At 44.1% G+C, this 19028-nt stretch overlaps 1 protein-coding gene across 2 annotated transcripts in view; it reads left to right on the top strand.

Annotated features, from left to right (window-relative positions):
• Positions 1 to 374: 374 nt before the first annotated feature.
• The window catches only part of chd9 (chromodomain helicase DNA binding protein 9), a 70610-nt gene continuing 51956 nt past the window's right edge, over positions 375 to 19028 (top strand). For both annotated transcript variants that reach the window (XM_041941376.1, XM_041941368.1), the window contains exons 1-2: positions 375 to 477; positions 4619 to 6316. In XM_041941376.1, the coding sequence (XP_041797310.1) occupies positions 4727 to 6316 (1590 nt within the window). In that variant the 5' untranslated portion in view covers positions 375 to 477; positions 4619 to 4726. The remainder of the gene's footprint in view (positions 478 to 4618; positions 6317 to 19028) is intronic.

The following is a 19028-nucleotide window of genomic DNA, read 5'->3' as shown; positions in this document are numbered from 1 at the left end:
ACCAGAGGTCGCTATGTACCCACGCTGGAGAGCACCTCTCCGGCTGCTGTCATGTTTGCGCTGAGGAGAGACTCCGGTGCATGTGCCAAAGTAAAACCTCTCCGGATTGGCTCTGGCTTGTACGCGGCCATCTTATGCACTCTGTCAACATAGGGACTTTTGCTATGAATCCACGATTTAATCAGCCGCTCTCCGGTGCTGTTTGGGGATGGCACCGCACAAAAAGTACTCGCATTGCGGGAACTGGATTTTAATTAAACAGAGAAAGGTGAAATTGTGGCAAATTGTCGGCGGTCCAATCAGAGAGGAGGTCACTAATATGCAAATGCAGTGTTATCACGGTCACGTCAGCAGCAGCGGCAGAGCTGCTGTGCCGTGGTCGCCAGCAGGAGTACAACTAACAACACAGTCACAACTTCGCCGATAAGACGCTCCCTGTACTGACGTCTGCGGTGGCACTTTTTGGGTTCGTTTCAGGTAAGAAATAACACTTTTTTTGATAGAATTTTTTGAGAGATGTTTCGGGCTCGAGGGTCTTTATTCAGGCAAGGAGCTGTCAAATTTCTGACAGTCAGTCAGCGGGGCTCGCCTCAGCTGTCTGATGACACACCGCTCTGCTGAGTGTGTGTCTTCCCGGCAGAAAACAAGACTGTGGACTTGCCAAACTTGTTCGCACTAGTTTCCCGTAAGTTCGCTTATAAAACGCCAAATGTCATCGTACTTTCACACTGTTCTCTCAGGCGGGTTAGCGAAAAGTAGTCCTCCGTGGTTCTTGGTCATGGTGGTCCTGAACTGACAGCGACCAGCCGTGCTCAGTCAGCACCGCACTTGTATGCGGCCGCTGTTGCTGTTAGCAGTGCCAATACGTAGCCAGCGTTATTAGAAATGAAAACAAAACTCGGTCGAAGATAACAAACTAGTTGTATTATCATGGACACCATCAATGTCAACCCCTTCATCCATCTCCGGCCTCCTCCTCCCCCCCTCCTCTTCATCCTCAGTGAGGAAGCGTCACGACACCTCTTGAATCCGGTGGCTTCCAAAGTGGAGGCTTAGCACGTGCGAGCCGTCTCAACCGCCTCGGCCTCACATTTTTAACCCTAAAATCAGATGTCCCGCGTGCGTTTCTTTCGTTCCCACTTGACGAACAGTTTGTGCTTAAAGTCGCGCGACACGAAACACGTTGCCGCCTCGCGGGTTTATCAAACACCGCGCTCGCGGGAGCTGAAGCCATTGCTGAGTTGAAGGTAAGGAGGATGCAGAGGTGAGCCCAGCGTCTGTTTAACCAAAGGACGACTCCTTATCAAGGCACTGAAAACACGACAAACGCGCTGTAAGGTACGCATGGCACCTTTGAAACCAATTAAAACACCTAAAGAGCCTTGAGTTGGCCTACTGAACGAAATGCGCCTTCATCAACAGCAACAGTCACTTTTTACCCCAAAGTGGCTAACTTTGCGCATTTCAGTCATCACGTCATATTGCAATCTTGAAGTTACAACTTTTGTTTTTGTGCTTTTTCGCGAGGTGCGCAGAAGTGAGCTAGTTGGCCCTTTGTTGACAACAGTCCCTGGGTTCAATGGCAACCTCTGGACGCTTACGTCCACAGTTCTTGTTGACATAAGCCAGGAGTTGCACGTGCCTGTATGGCGCTGACAACGTCATAACTATGAAGGAAACAGCTGGAAGACGACGGAGGCTTTGGGGACTGGTAGGGCCAGATAGTTAAAAGGGTTGCAGTGTCTTGGCTAGCAGGCTCAGGAACAGGCTGCATTGATTCATGGCACATGGGAAACATGATATAAACGTGTGCTATTTTTCAAATACATTACACTTCAGTTTTAATGTGTTACATACTGCCTTACCTCCAGTTTAGTGCTGTAAATACAGCTCCAATGAACTTCTCACTTCATCTCAGCTTTCAGCCTGGGTGTGGCTGTGTCTTAGACTTACTTTGAATGTCACCAACAGCAGAATACCTACTCTAACACCTTTCAGATAACAAAAATGACATCCATTTTTTTTCTTCAGTAAAAGAAAGACACTAGTGCTTCATACCCTGTCTAGAGCTTGGCACAAAGCCAATATGTCATCCTGAATGATTAGTGTACATCTTGAAAGAGTGTCATTACAAACCTGCAAGCATAGAAATGCCTCTTTAGATGCTTTAAAAATTCCTTTACTGCGATTAGAAATGGTATAATTATCACTTGAGTGTGACTGGGAAAAGTTGCAATTTTAAGTTGCTGAGATGTGGCACATTTCCCTCTCATAATTGTTCAAGTTCTGTTGTCTCTCCTCTTTTTATGTAGTAATTTCACATGCCTTTTGTTTGCTTGTTGACAGAGTGTGAGACAAATCATCACAATGTTGCCTATTTATATAGGCATCCAAAGAAGCTTAAAAACAGTTACAAGTGGGAATGTCACATTTCAGCACAGTCCCATGATTACCCAACAAACAGGATAGTCAGTAACTTCACTGGTGTGAACCTGGAGTCAGACGCACAAGCCAAACTGAAAACAGCAATGGCTTCATGAACATGAACAGATTTTCATTGGGACCTGTTGACAGTGGTTGGTGTTATGATTTAAGTTTGATTTCGGCTTCATGTTTTTGATATTTTGAAATGCTGAATGGACTACTGATAAGTAAACTTGCTATAGATGAAATTAATTGGTGTCAGGTGTGAATTAAATATGAAGCCCAACATGTGGATATATCCACCAGAATTTCTGGTCAGAACAAGATATGATCTGTTCTGGTTTAATATTCTGCTCGTACAACACTAACATTGAGTTATCATGTAAATGGTTTGGTTAAAATAAAAACAAAATACTGTATATAGTCTAGTAACAGATCAGGCTGTGTGAAACGTATTTGCTTATCAGGTGAGTGACAAGATACTTGAAAGACCACAGGTGTGACAAATTATTATTAATGTCTAAAATCATGAATTGTTTCACGTAAATTCATAAACCTACTCACAAGCTGCAAATCAGGGTAAAACAAAAACAGGATGGTGTGGTGATGCAGTGATTAGCAGAAGGTTCTGGGTCCTGACTTGCAGGTCAGCTGTGGCCTCTCTGTGTGCAGCATGATGTCTTCCCTGGACCTGCGTGGGTTTTCTCCAGGTGCTTTATTTCCCTCTCACAGTCCAACCGCATGCAGATTAGCTTTAATGGTGACTCAAGAATTGCACGTAGGCGTAAACGCTAACATAAGTGGTTGTCGGCGACCTGTCCAGGGTTTACTCTGCCTCTCACTCAGTGTCAGCTGGGAGAGGCTCTGGCCCCAAGTACCAATAGTGAGACAGATGGTTCCTGTGCATGTTTTAGTTTAATATGGACCAAGCAGGCCACCAAGGTAAATTGACCTTTTAACAACATAACCTAAATGTCAAAAAGCTGGCAGTTACATCCATATTTTAGTGTAAAAGCTCAGGCATTTTGCTTGTGTTACTGTCAGGATTTACTTTTTTAAGTTTACTTGCAGACTGTACAAATACGTAAATGTTGTGCCTGTTTATTGCCATTTAAGGATATTTAGCCTCTTGTAAGAATAAAACACACAACATTTTTGACCTCATAATGTGAGTTTGCACTGGACACTCTGTCCGATGCAGTGTTATTTATGTACTCCTTATTTTCATTAAAATTGAAAACTTAATTCATTTTTATTTGGCCTATTATTGCAAACAGTTGTCGTAATTGAGGCTGCCAATAGTTATGTACAAAAAGACTGACCAACACCCAGTGTATTTAAGGTAATGATATGCAGGAAATAGCACTTTCCAATACACTGTTAAACCCATCATCAACCAGACTGTCTTTTGAAATATATATTAAACAATGAAAATGATAAGTATCTTCACAAGTCACACTAAGATACTATATAAATGTCTGACTGTGTGCATAGCAAGTCAGCATATAATGACTGACCTGGGAAAGCTTCTGTCATCTTCCGCTGGTCTGTGGTTGCAGAACACACACACACACACTCACTCAAAGGACCTCATCTGCCTGTGTCCCTAGCTGTTGAAATTCTATCAGCTGTCTGCACCTCCCACACATTCTGCAGCAGCAGGGCAGGCTTCATTGGCTGTGGGGGTGGGGGGGTTGAGGTGGTTTGTGTGTGTGAAAGAGAGAGGGGGGGGGGGGGGGGGGGGGGGGTACAGGAAGAGGCACCTGCTGATGGCTGGCGGTTGGTTTCTACCAGCTGCTTTGCTACACACATGAAAGGCAGTGCTGATAGCTAATTGACAGAAACACATTTCTCCTAGATCTTTCTGACCTTGCCATTACCTGCCATTTGTAAGCCTTTTTAGCACTGCATGGGCATTCATGCAATTCTGCAAGCCTACAACCATTTATCACTGATGAGGAAAGTGATGATAAAAATAGATGTTGTGGGGAAAAAATATACTTGATAAGTTGTCATGTCATACACTATCAGACTGAAAATTATTATTTTTGTGTGTGTGTGTTTCTGCTTAATCATTTTAATGAGGAGCTTGTAGTTTGTTTGCAAACTGTCAGCTGAGGTTTATCTAGATCATATATCACTTAGTAAAACACACAGTTATTTTAATATTTCTCTCCCTTTGTGTTTTGGACAGTGACACAAAACAATGGACATGCTGTAGCCTTATAGAAAACAAGGCTCATTGGGACCAGCTTGGATCCAGTGGAGTTCCAAAGGTTCCAGTTACCCTTCAGGCTCTGCCATGGACTTCTTTAATGACCCCAACCTCTTTGTTGGGGGTTTGGAAGGGCTGGATGAGGATGGCTTTCCTTCAGCACCATCACTTGTGGATGAGCTAAACCTCAGTACTGACTTTGAGCCCCTCCAAGTGGATCCTCTAGGCCCAGGGAAACACCAAGACATGATGCCACCAGTTTCTACCCAACAAACCATGCCTACTTACAGTGAGCAGATGGGTCACTACATTGGCATTAAGGCACAGAATCCTATTGGGCAGCCATTTTCTGGTCTAGGTGGCACAAGTGGTGGAGACAGTGGCGTGATTGCAGACCAACATGGCCAGTACCACAATGCCGCTGTAAGCCAAGTACCTCAATCCAATGGGCTGTTCTGTAATAGTAGCAGTCCAATGTGGGGCAACCAAGACCAGAATGGAAATATGTACCACCCTATATCTCAACAGCGGCAACAGCAGCACCAACAGCTTTGTCATCAGCAGCAACTGCACAACCAGCAACTTCATGTCAGACAACAAGCAACACAGCAGCAACAGCACCACCCTTACCATCATCAGCAGGAGCAGCAGCACAGAATGCGGCAGCAGCAGCAGCTGCAACAACAGCAAAGTCATCAGCAGCAGCTGTTAAACCAGCGCCAGCACCAACAAATTAACACACAGACTATGTCCCTGCAGCAACCGCAGCATCACAATTTCTCCTTTCAACCGGGAGGTCAATCTCAGAGCCAACAGCAAGTTCACCATGCTCAGCAGCAGGTTCAGCACCAGCTGACTGTAGGAGGGCCAAGGTTCCATTCAAGGGCTCTAAGTAAGTCTTATTTGGATAGTCAAAATGCTTCTCTGAGTGGGACTTGCTTACAACCACAGCAACAGCAGAGTAGCTATCAGTTGACCAGGGGAGGTCAAGTCTTCTCTGGATCAGGACCAGAGGATCCTAACCATCCCTTCCCCATGCATTCATCATCTATGGTTCACACCCTGCCCACATGCTCAGTCAGCTCTGCCACTGCTTACCAACCAGCTCAGTACCCTGCCTACCCTGGAGAGCCGGAAATATCCAGTCTCAGTCAGCAGTCTTTGTCCTCAGCATCAGTGTCTAGGCTCACCACCACCAATGCACCCCTCACTGCTTCAATGCCTGAGCTGTCAGGAGCAGTATGTCAGTTTCCATCTGCACCAGTTATGAGTCAGCAGCATACTGTGGCCCCAGTTAGCCAGGCAGAGCAATGCCCTTTCCGGGCCCTACGATGTTCTGGAGAAACCCAGGGGAACTGCAAGTCATCTGAGATATTTGGTGAATCTATGAGCTGCTACCCCAGCATGGCCAGCCAACTGCCCTCTGAGCAGCCTCAGAGCTGCGGGGCCATCAACACTAATGGATACCAAGCACTGGGAGACAACCTCCTGCCATCGGAGGCTCAGGATGGAGACTTGGAGGGCCTGGAGCCTCCGGACCTCCTGCCCGACCTACTGCCCCAGCTGGAGGCTGCTCTCAGCCAACAGGACGAATCCAGTTGTTCCTGGGCTGATTCCAGCCAGGAGAGGGGCCATGAGCACAGAAAACCACTGCCAGTTGAATACAAGGAAGAGAAGGTAACACAATATTAATAAATTGAGTATTTTTCATTTTTGAGAAAATATAATGGAAAGGATTTGTTTGCTTTGAGGCACATGCATAGCAGGACATTCTAGTCTACTGAATGTAATATTCTCTTTGTCCTAGTTTAAGTAATATCTGTACACCCTATGTACACCCTATGCACTCTCTGCTTTACCTCATTTCTTCTCAGTTTTAATTAATGATCTAATGAGGGAAATTGGAGGGAGGTGATGGTTGATAAACTGAAATTAACTGAAGAAATTAGATTAGTTATATTTGCATATATTTGTGCTTTACTAGTGGATAACATTTTTTTTGCTGACATTAAGTGAATTGATGTTTTTTCCCAGTGTAGCATGGCATGCTGCCACTCATATAATGTTTAACTAACTATCCCAGGTAGAACATGTGCTTGTCTAGTTGGAAACCTGCAATCAGTGGTGGAGTGGGGGAAGGTGGAGAGGCGGTACCTCGGGCCATCTGAAAGCCTTCTGAAAATGATTGCGGTCTGTCCAGTCTGGCCTATCTACCCAGTTCGCCGACAGCAGGTCAGGCCTGATTAGGCTAAGAGTGGCAGGAGTGTCTTCAGGACTTAGCTGTAAGCATACTTAGGGCTATATCAAGATGTGGGTCAGGGCAAGCCAGAGGCACTTGCACACTGCCTCGCTGGAGTGTGGGGGAGGTTGCACGCTGTTGTGGTAGCTGCCACAGTTTCTGTGTATCTCTGTGTGTGAGTGCACATGTGAGAAAGCGGGCGGGAAGAAAAGAGCGTGGTGGAGGAGAGTGGTTAGCACTTGAGAGGGGGGAGGGGGGGGGGACGAGCTGGAAGATGGAGAGAGCAGTAGCTCATGGAAAAAGAGGGAGAGCTTAGGAAAGAAAGGGAGGGAAAGAGACAGAGAGGAAGAGCATGAGAGGGAGAAGGGAGGCGTAGGGGGAGACTGGGAGAATGCATTAGCTGGCTGTAACAGGCTTCAGGCGGTTCCTGGACCTCAGTTGGCCAGTAACTTAGCAGCATCCACACAGCCTCCTGGCCCACGAGTGACACATGACTAGCAGCAAAAGCAACAGACGCTTGATCATGGTCTGCACACGTTAAAAAGGACGTGTGAATTTCAACACATCCATGTGTTCCTTTTTGATAATATTTGTTAGATTTCAGCCATGTTTTTACAACAACAACATTTGTACCAACAATTCAACATATTTTGTTGAGGGCAGCAAAAACAGATTACAGATTTTTTTATAAGAGGACTTGTGTTTTTCCTGGCCCACATATTGACTTTCCATTTGTTTGTTTTTTTTACAAGTATTTAATTTGTTTTTTTAAATATGTTCTTGTGTAAATATGTATGTTTTTGGGTGTGCAGGTATATGTATACATATGACAGGTACAGATAATATTGAAGTCAGTGATTGTCTATAACTGAGTGATGGAAAAGGGGTAGGATTAAATAAGCCTTTGCTTCTTCGTGCTCCTTTCTGGACATGTTAAACTACTATTGTTTTGTTGGTTACATGTAGGAAATAAAGCCTTCATTCATTCATTCATTCATATTGACAAGGCTGACAGTGTTTCTCATGGTCACTGACAGCACAGAAGTGTTGGTTGACATGATCTTACCAACCCTGCAGTTTCGGCATCTGCGTTTACCCTAGTGCAGTAAACACACGAATGATTCCAATTTTACAGTAAAACCGTTGAGTGATTCATTTAAATCTCTTCACTTCTGAAATCAAACCCATGGGTACGGGCCAAAACGCAACCTGTGTTGAGTGCTGGCTCGACAATGGCCCAGCGGGCAGCAGGCCATACAGAACTGGTGGTCTGCCTAACCAGAGCGAATCCACACAGGCCATTTGGCCATCTGCAAAGGTCCTTGATTGAAATGGGGCCATGAACCACAGCCATACGAACGAGCCTCTCCCTGTCTGTGTCAACACCCAGCCCTGTGTTGATGCTTACAGGCTGACTGTGCTATTCATGTGCACTGATGTGTGAAGAGCCTGCTGATAGTGTGTTTGCTGAACAGGCAAGGCATCAGGGGATAGCTGTCCACTCTTCACTCCCCCACAGTGAATGTGGCTAATTAGGATATCCAGAGGTTGTACTGGTCAGCTGCAGCTATGATGAGCACCTGGGGTTCAAGATTGAATAGATGTCCCAGGCTGCCATATTCAGATGTTAAACTGAGTAAACAATAATGTCTTAGCCCCTTTTGCAATACATCAGATTTCAATGAACAGATGTGTGTCGAACTCCAGCCTGTTCCATGAATCATTTTCAACAACTGCTAGGGGCTCTCTCTGAGGAGGTAGCTCAAGCTTACAGACATCAAGCACACTAGTGAGACCCCTCTGAGCTGGGTGCCTGTTTGTGATGCTTATGTGTACTCATGTGAGTCAGCAGTCAATCTTTGTGCTGCGTGTAGTCAGGAACTCGAAACTGACATCTTTCGAGATGCCTGTGCACGTTAAAGTAGCAGACAGAATAAATGTGAGAAGCAATATGTGTAACCTGTAGCAATGCTACCAATTATTGAGCAGGACTGCCTTGTGAAAGTGTTGGGGTCAGTGGCGCACTCAAACTGTCACCCTACTATCAGCCCTGCCCTTTAGTATCTAAGGAACCATCATTCCTATTCAAAACTGACATGGGCCACCATGATTATGTGCACACAAGAAACCAGGTTACTGGGAGACATCAAGTTGGCGCCATAAATCAGTTTAAATAAATTGCAATAACCTGGTTACTCTAAAATGTAGGTTATATGCAGCTGGTCTGCAGTTAAATTTCTTTACTACCTCCTACAGTATTTTTGAAATGAGATTGGCAGACTGACAGGGTATTGGTGATTTTATGCCGCAGATAAATAAATAAATACAAAAACAGCGACTAGACCTGGAACAGTTGTCAGTAGAGAATGAAATTAGCACCTGCCACCTGCCAAATACAGTGTAAATGTTGGCTGTGACAGGTAGCATTTTCAGGTCACCTGCTACCATGACAGATTTTTCTTACATCAATGAATTATATTTTTAAAAAGCAAGTCTCAACAATAGACAGACATTAAGATTACATGATGCTATACTTCTGCTGTCAGGTACTACTGACTCAGTGTCGCCTGTTCTGAAGTGTCCTGAGTGTCTGAATGTTGCCACTGTTCTGCTAAGTAGCATGCCTATTTCCTTGACATGACACGTGTATTCTTAATGACTGGTTTTGCAATTTTTTGCCCTGCTGCTACACTCTGCTGCTTGTCATTTTCATCAGACCAGAGGCTTCAAATATAAGGTTTGTAACGGCTCCCTTGCTGAATAGAACAGAAACAGAGATGGGAGTGGAACCTAATGGATACTGATGGCCTGGGCTGCTGTAGCCGCTACAGGCCCCCTGGCAGTGACACTGAGCAGGTGCCTCCTCCCTGTCTGCCTGCGTTGCTTGTTTAGATTTATTATCTGACTGGGTATCGCAGCTCACTCTCCTCTTTTCTTTGGCTTCTGAGCTGTGTCGGAGTAAGCAACTTAGGGTATGCGTGTGCACTTGCAAGCAGGGTTGGCGCGTGTATGTGTGATATGCTAGCTTTGTTGATTCCTGACCTCTCTGAGGTTTATATAACTCGTAGCCATCCAGCCGACCAGACTGGGCAGGCAATGCCATAATCAGCCCTGAAACTTGACACCGTGCATCACCCTGGTTTGCACCCCACCACCCACATGTGACACACACACGCACAATTTGCACACTCATACACACACACACACACACACACCCCTTAGAAACCTGCTGCTTCAGTGGCCACATGGTGATAGGCTGTCTCATTCGCACACTTCCTCTGATCACCTCCCCCAACATCCATACACAACCTCTCTCTCTCTCTCTCTCTCTCTCTCTCTCTCTCTCTCTCTCTCTCTCTCTCTATCGCTGGCTTACTTGCATCCGGCCTCATCAGCCCTTGTGTTTGGAGGCCTGCCAGATAAGGGCGGGGGCGGGGGATAGCTAAGGGTCAGAGGTAAACAGGAAGTCAGGCGGTCTTTGCTGTGGGCGGAAGGGGAGGGCTCTGTAGAGGAGGCGGGGGAGGAGCTGGGACAGAAGAGGGAGGAGGGAGCTGTACTTGGATTGACTGTGTTAGGAGCATGTGGGAAAGCTGCCAGCCCAAAGTGCACAGTAGGTCTGAATTTAAAGTATGCTCTTTTATTCTGCTTTTCTTTCCTTCTTTCCCTCTCTTGCCTCTTTCTCCAAGGATAAAATGGCTTTGAATATTTTTCGGGGGTGATGAGTGGGTGAGTGTTTACTCAGTGGTCAAATAAGGAGGGTTTTTTTCGCGTGTGTGTATGTGACTGGAATGCAGTTTTTGGTTGTGACGTGAGTTAACCTCCTTGAACTCATGTTCACCTTTGATTGGTGGCGAGGGGAAAGAAAGCTGGCTGGTTTGAATGTCTCTGGGTATAGAAAGACTCCAGACTCTTGAGGAAGACAGCATGAAAACCACTTGTAAAATAGCCTCAGTCAGTGTCTGGTGCAACAGAGGAAATTAGATAAGGCATGAAGGGGTAATGACCCCTTTGCCCTTGTATTTACAGCTGGCACAGTGATTGTCATCTTGTCATAGGAGGCAGGGATTCTTGGAATAAAGCATCTTCACATAAAGTAAAGCTTGAGCACAGCTAGCTAGACTAAAGCAATTGAATGTTAGTGGTGCTACAATAAAGCTGTCCTTCTGTTTCACGTGATATGTGTGTTTTTGTTTTTTTTTTCCCCCACAGTTTGACTTTGACACTTTAATGTCAGCCACATTGTGCACAGAGATGGCGGTTGGCTCACTGGTTACTGATTTGTAAGTTCAGCAAACAAGTTTGTGTCAGAAGGAAGTCATTCACTAGTTGCCAGGGACGCCTGTGTTGTAAGTCGAGACTTTGTTTATTGAGTGTTGAGCTTGTATTTTACAACACCCCATTTCTGTTGACAGGGCAATTGACTCACTCAATTCTCTGTTAATTTTTGAAGAAGAAAGTTCACTGTCTAAACTGGTATGTCTTTAGTCTGTCATCACAGAAAGGTCAATTTAAATAAACAAAGATGTCAATTTTCTATAGGTTGCAGAGGTTCAAAGCAATCCTGAGAATTCATGGTTGAGTGTCGTGCAGCAGTCATTTGAGTGTAGAGCCAATCTTGGTCTTCCTGTTAATTGTCAGGTTTCCTTGGCTTGGTGGACTAAAATTTGGCATGACTCCTTTACCTATCATTAGTGTTACCACACACACCACTGCCTCTACCAAAGCCAGTGTAGTGCCTGTTAGCTTGATGCAGCTTGTTATCGTGCTGGCAGTCTGCGGTTCAAAGTGCCTCCACTCTGCTGAGTGGGATATGATTGATAAAAATGAAAGGTTTGCATGATTGTAATAGCCATTTTACTGTCATTTTGCAATTTTAGCTATTAGTTAGCACGAGGAAGTACTCACAGTAGATTTCCAAATTGAAAGTCTACTGCTTTTATCCATTTTTTAACCAAATTAGCAAGTAGAACGTACACAAGTGCACCTATCATTCGATGCACGTCAAGAAACTGACACAAGATGGCAAGATAAACAGCAACGATCCAAACCAAACTGTCGACAAATTGTGTCCCTGTGCATCACTGCCCCTTGTGTATTGTTGTTGTTGTTGTAGGGGAGTTTGTGGGTATTATCTATTTAGTGTCTCAGATTAGATGCCAGGAACGCCCAGTGAAATTACACTTAAAGTAATGTACAATTGAAAATGTAACATTTTAACTCTATCAAATCTGAGTGTAGTGCAATTTAATTGTAGTTGAATTAAAGTCTGATTAACAAAACAGAACCGAAGAAAGTGTTCCTGAGCCCAAGTAGTAACATCCTTTATACAGTCATGTGTTCACAAAGTGAACCTCGCTCCATCCTCGCTTGTGAACAGCTGAGCCTTTCCAGGATGCTCCTTTCGTACCCAATCATGATACTATCACCTGTTACTAATCAACCTGTTTACCTGTGGAATGATCCAAACAGGTGTTTTTGGAGCGTTCCACAACTTTCCCAGTCTGTTGTTGCTCCTGTCCCAACTTGTTTGAAACGTGTTGCTGCATTAAATTCAGAATAAGCAGATATTTACAAAAATCAATGAAGCTGATGAGGTCAAACATGACATGTTTTGTCTTTGTGCTACTTTCATGTCGAAAAGAACCAGCAAATTATCACGGCCTTTTACACAGCGTACCAAATTATAAAAAAACACGTAAAACAAATAGTACCTAATGGTAGTTCTCTCTCGTTTGTCCTGCAATCCGTCATTAAAATGATGTAATAAAAAAAATATCAATTAAAAAACTAAGAAAAGTTTCTCCACTGCCATCTAAGACAGCCTCTGGTTTTTATGTCTTCATCCATTCTTTGATTTATTGACAGGAATTAGCTGTTTTTTTCTGGTCATTGTTTTAAGTACTGTTGCCTTCATGAACAGCATTGACTTTTCTTTATTTATTGAGATTCCTTTTCATCACTTGTCACCCTCTGTCTGCTCTGTCTCACAGCCCAGCGTTCACTCAGATGGTCACGATGATTGTTTTACTGAGCTGAGTTGAATCATGAATATTTACGACTGCAAGTGGACGAAATGCAGCAACTAAATGATACTGAAACAGTGCAGTCCATCTCTGACAGCATGTTCTCTCAGGTCAAACAGTTGTAGACTACAGTGTCTGTATCTCATTATTTGGTGGACACAGAGAAATTCCCAACTCATAATAATCTGACTCACAGGCACAGGTGATCAAAGACCAGAATTAACTCAGTATCAAACAAAATATCAGTTTTTCTTCTGCGTAGAAGTGACCCTGTACATTATGTTCTTTTTTATGGTGGGAGAAAGCCTGGCCTCCACCATTCCAGGGAAGATTCACTCCACAGACACCTGCCTCGCACTGAGCAGGCCGTGGAAATGAAAGCAGGGAAAAAAAAAAAATCCTTACTTCATCATATCCTGAAGGCTGCAGGTCGACTATGCGCCCGCCCTGTCTTGCATGTGTGCAGATGTATGTTGTTGCCTCTGTGTGTGTTCCTTTTTACGCAGACTTTGGCCCCTGCTCTCACTTTGCACTGCTTCAATAATGAAGGAGTTGTAAAGGTCTGGCAGTGAGCCCCTTGCTGAATTCCCCTCCACCTCATCCCTCCCTCTCTCCTCTCCTCCCCTCGCTCTCAGTCTCTGTCTGGCTCTCTCTCTTTCGCATCCCAAGGGACCCCCTCTCAGCTTCACTCTTCAGTTTGCACCGATGTTCCCATTAATGAACGGCATCATCCGGCTTGCTTGTTTTGCACAGTTCAGCGTCACTTTACTGCCTGGTGTCTGACCTGCTGTGCCATCTCCAATTCAGAGAGCACCGTGTCATTACCCAGAACAACCACAGTTAAAAAAAAATAATAATTTGTGACACACAGCATGTGAAGTACACAAAAGCCTTGAGCTGTTCAGTATACAAAACATATTTAATTCTTCTTTGAGAGATGAATTATATAGTACCTGCAAAAGTGTCACTTCTTTGGAGGTGCTGTGATAACTTTGTACTCAACAGAGTTACTGCTGCGATGCGGAAGCCAGGCTTTAGAAAAAATCAAACAACTTCCAACAGAGTTTATAGGTTTGAGTTCAACTTTGATCCACTGTATGTTCTCAGTTTTCCTCTGCAATCAGGGACTATTTCTGATATGCTGGTGCAGTCACCGTAAAAGGTTTTACCTCCAATTTAGATGGTTTAGATAGTCTGGCTAACCTTCTAGCTCTTAACCTGATCACCTGCCCGCTCGTGTTTCTTGCCCTGTTAGACTTTACTGTTGCAGTATTTCCAGATTTTAGCACTGCCCTTGGTGACTATGGTGTTTGCATCGCTGATAGGAATGATGAAAGTCATAATAAACTAGAATTATTCTTAATGTTTGCAAGACCTTTTCCAAAGGGTCAGAGCAGTAATTCAGCACTATTGTCTGTGAGAAAATGACATGCAACTATGTACGTTTTGTAGCAGTTCAATAAGTGTTGTTCTGGTGAAAAGACACAACTGACAGTATGTGATAGGTACACAGGTTACCTTAAAATTAACTCTGTACTAATACTTTATTTAACAGGAAACAGATCTGCATTTAGAGTGGTGAACCATGCTTGGGCAGCAAAGGATCTGCAATGGCACTGCTGGTATGTAAAATTCGGGAGGTAGCTACTAATTATGAAGGGTGTCCCTCTGTGGATGGATGGCCTCTTGCTTTCACATTGGCTCATGCTCACTGGTGCTCGCACACAGTGCTAGCCCCTAGAATATCATCTTAAATCTTGCTGAGCAACTGCCCTCCGAGCTGACTCTTAAAGATGCAAGAAGGCCAGATGCCCTAGTTAGAATCACTGCCGGCTCTTCTCAGTCAATTGGCCTGACTGACGCAGAGCCAGGCTCAGGCTATACTGTACTCTGTATTTGGTACAACAGTCAAACTCAAGTCGCAGGACAGTCAGCTTTTTACAGGAGTTTTGTGGGCTGCTTCTTAGCTTTCCTACTCCCTTTTTGTATTTTTCTTATGTCAGTCAAATGCAAAGGAACATTCTGGTATTTTCATTAGAATGATTCAGGCAGCTACGTCACATAAAGGTGATGGCAGACCTCTTCTCTCTGCCATGTGTTCCTGCTCTCTCCTCACAGTCACCCCCTAGTGTTCAGTTCTGTCCTAGCCAGATCACAGGGTGTACATGCTGCCCCTGTCTTGACATGGACCTGTCTGTACATTCATAAACCTTTTATTTAGCAATAAGAATGTCTGTCTGTGCTGAACTTGAGTAAATAAGGTAGTCAATGAGGGGACTGCATCACAGCAAGCTAACAGCGAGCATGTTAATACCTGCTGGCTTGGAGTTGCTTAGAAGTGCAGCAGGGCTGTAGTCCTGAGACACATCCCTGCTATAGCTGGACCCGCTAGTTAAGTGTGTCCAGTGTGAATTAACCTCATGCAAAGGTTAGCGCGTGTGTGTGTGTGTGTGTGTGTGTGTGTGTGTGTGTGTGTGTGTGTGTGTGTGTGTGTGTGTGTGTGTGTGTGTGTGTGTGTGTGTGTGTGTGAGACGAAGGAGGGAAGGAAGGGTGTTTGCATGTGTACACGTTGTCTTCTGTTTGTCTTTATGATCATGGTCCTTTGAGCTTTACATGTGTGTCTCCTATAAATATCCCAGACAGACGCGAACACTCACACACTGCTGGTCGTGTTGTATCTTTGGTGGTCAGTACAGTTGTCAGACATTAATTTTGCTTACTTCTTTTTACATCTTGGCCTTAGTGCATGGTTCATCTTGAGGGTGCAGAAGTAAGTATAGTAGGTTGAAATTGCTAGTGTGACCCGGTAAGGCTGTTTGGCCAAAATGGAGCAGGCCCAACTGTAGTATTAATGTGCTGTTAGACTTTCAGCAGCTTCTCTAGAGGGCAACATTCTCGGCTCAGCTACTGTTACTCTTGGCCCTGAATAAAAGACCCTTAATGCACGGTGCTGTATTTAATTGGTTGAGGAAGCATTGCTGTGCATCATGTCTCCTTTCATTTATCATAACTGCAGGTGCCTCACACACTCCATTGTGGCTGCAAACTGGCCTGTTGCTGTAGGCCTAATTATAACCGTCTAATCTTATTTTTTTTTAAAAACACACCTAGACTTAACTCTGCAATGTACTGTATGTTTCATTAACAAAGCCATAGGTATGATATCTGGCGATGGTGATGAAGAATCTGTGATATTTTTGTCTCTGTGAGAAACACTGAAGGCCAAGCCTATTCTTAGTAAACAGCACTGAGAAACGTTTCAAGGAAGTGTGAAAAGTAATAAGGAGGTTTAGCCAAAGTTGGAAGTGAAGCTGATGACACTTTATCAGGGTTTTTATATATTTTCTTGCTTTGTTTTTTTATTGTTTATGCCCCTATGTCACGGACAGCTGAGGCCGAAGGCATTATTTCATTTTTGGCTTGTCTGAACATATGGTCTATTCTCGTGAAGGCGATATTTCAGGAATGACTTGAGGGAATTTCTTCAGATTTGGCTCAAAGCTGTACTTGGACTCATTTTGGTGTTCAAAGGTCACTGTGACCTCACAAAACACATTTTTGGCCAAACACTAATTATGACAAAATTTCACACAAATGTCTCATCGGATGAAATGATGACATTTTATGCCCAAAAGGTCAAAGGTCAGCTTCACTTTGACATCATGTTCAGCAGAAGCACATTTCTGGCCGTTATTCAGCCCCATAACTCAGGAACAGAAGGCAGATTGTGACGATACTACACATTTGGTCAGGTGCTGAATTGTTGACACTGATCTTGTGTGTCCACCTTAAAACTGTGCTGATTGTAGAGATCTTCTGTGCTGCCGTGTTGAAGATGTGTGTGAAGCGTCTAGTTTTACAGTTTGTAGCTTCTTTGTAGCAACATCCATATTTGAAGCATTGTAGTTCACCGCATGCTCATTGGTTCTGCTGATATTGAGCTTCAGGTGATTGTTGTTGCACCATGTAATGAAGCTCTCTATCAGTCCTCAGTACTTCTCTGGAAAAATAGTCTCTAAGTGAAAACGGCATATTTCTCACCGGAAATTATTGACTGGAATCAAGTGCAAAAGAGATCAAAAGGCCTTTTATGTCTTTCATTAATGGCTATATTGTCTGTGTACAAGAGAAGCAGCTAGTTGTAGACACTGAAGAACTGATGGGTGGTAGCCATCTTTTCAGTCAGTGCTATGTTGGCTCTCATCTCTCATTTCCCTAATGGTGAGTTAGTGGAGACTTTCACAGTGGTACAGGCAAGAAATAAGAGTAGTGTCGCAATAATACAGTCCCTTTGATAAGGAAGTAATGGAGTGTTCAGAGACAGACACCTGTGCCTCTACATGCACCCTATCTCTCTCTTCACACACACACACACACACACATACACACACACACACACACACACACACACACACACACACACACACACACACACACACACACACATACTCATTCTCTTCCTTTCACCAGCTCTGCTACTGCCCTCCCCTTCCTCTTCCCTCCCTCATCTGTTCTTAAAGGGAGCCACTCCCCCTCATACGGATCTGACAGGCTGTTTGCATATTAACCGTTTAGTTGCCAAGGAGCTGTGGCTAAGCGCCAAGGGACAGTTGAAGCATGTGTATGGCGTTGACTGTTTTCAAACTATCCTTTTCAGTGAAGAAAAAGTGTTTGAGCAGCCACGTATGGTAACTAAGTCTGTGTTTGAAATAAGGTGTTATTCAGACTCTCTAAATGTCTGTCTCCTCTTGACTCTTTTTTTACCCATCAAATAGACTGTTCCCTGTTGCTGATTTATTTGGCTTGTGGATGGCAGTTGGTGCGTGATGTTTCTTTTAACATAGCTCATTCTTCCAACTTTACTGTGGGAAGGCCATTCTGTGTTGTTGCAAGTGTAAGAGGTTGCACAATTCTGGACACTTATGGCTGATGCAGTAATGAAGGACACAGTTTTGTTTTCATTTTGACTGTTGGTGACGGTTTAGTAGAGACTATTTAGAGACTACTTTTTGTTTGTTTGACAAGGGCCTGTAGGAGTTTTAACACCTAATGCACTGCTGATGTGTGTGTGTGTGTGTCTAGTCAAAGCTCACCCCCAGGCGCTTTACCTTAGTGGGCATTATCAGACAGTGGATTTGTTTAGCTTGGGGAGGACACTATTGCTCAGCTCTCAGCAAGCATGTGGTCTGCTTTAAAGTCCAAACTCCAAGGCCTGGCCTGGCAGGTGGATCTGATGCCTGCTCCGGCACACATATGGTAAGGACAGCCATAATATCCACTCAGTTATCTCTGTCTCTGTAGGGGATATAGTGTTGTAAAATGTGAAACTTACACAAACCACGGGGATATCGTGATCGCACCTGTGTGGTGGCAGCGGCCACCACACAGGTGTGACTTTTCCCTTCTCTACTTACACACACATGCACTCATACATACACATTTTGAATAAGGCTGTCCACACAATTCCAGTTGATCAGTTGCATATAACTTTATTTAGGTTATTTGTTCAACATGCAATGGAAAGCCATATTGTGTAGTAGCCTACACATACTCACCCACATATTTCACACCATACTTGAATAAACTCACAACAAGTAGTGTCGTTTGCTGTGGTCTGAGAGGGATAAGGATGGAACAATATGATAAGTTGTACAAACATAACACAAAATATCATTTTATGTGTCCGATAATAACAGATTTCCTTGGAGATATTTCCTTTTTAAGATTTGTTTTTGCTTTTTAAGATATTGTGGAAAGTCCTCTGTGATGTCTTACTGTGTGTGCTGTGCTATATTTACTGATCTCGTTCAGTCAACAGCCTGTAGTCAGCTTTACCTGTCAGGACATATGTATTGACATGTTGTGTTTGTTTAATGTTTTGAGTCAGATGTGGTCCCGCTCATCCCAAATTAATTCACAAATGCCAGCGTGTACAGCTCCATGAAAACTGAACAGGGTGTTGGCCAGGGAAAGAAGCCTGTTGGGCAGATTTTGCACAGTATATAAAGATTTAAAAGCTTATTGGGTATCTGTCAGTAACTCAGGCCTGACCCAGTAGTGCTGTGCACTGTACCTGGCTTCAGGCCAGCCATGTGTCTCAGCATAATTCCCAACCATGTGTCAGCCC

Source organism: Chelmon rostratus, chromosome 1 (genome assembly GCF_017976325.1).
Source record: "Chelmon rostratus isolate fCheRos1 chromosome 1, fCheRos1.pri, whole genome shotgun sequence".
NCBI lineage: Eukaryota > Metazoa > Chordata > Actinopteri > Chaetodontiformes > Chaetodontidae > Chelmon > Chelmon rostratus.
This window is presented reverse-complemented; position numbering and strand designations above follow the sequence as displayed.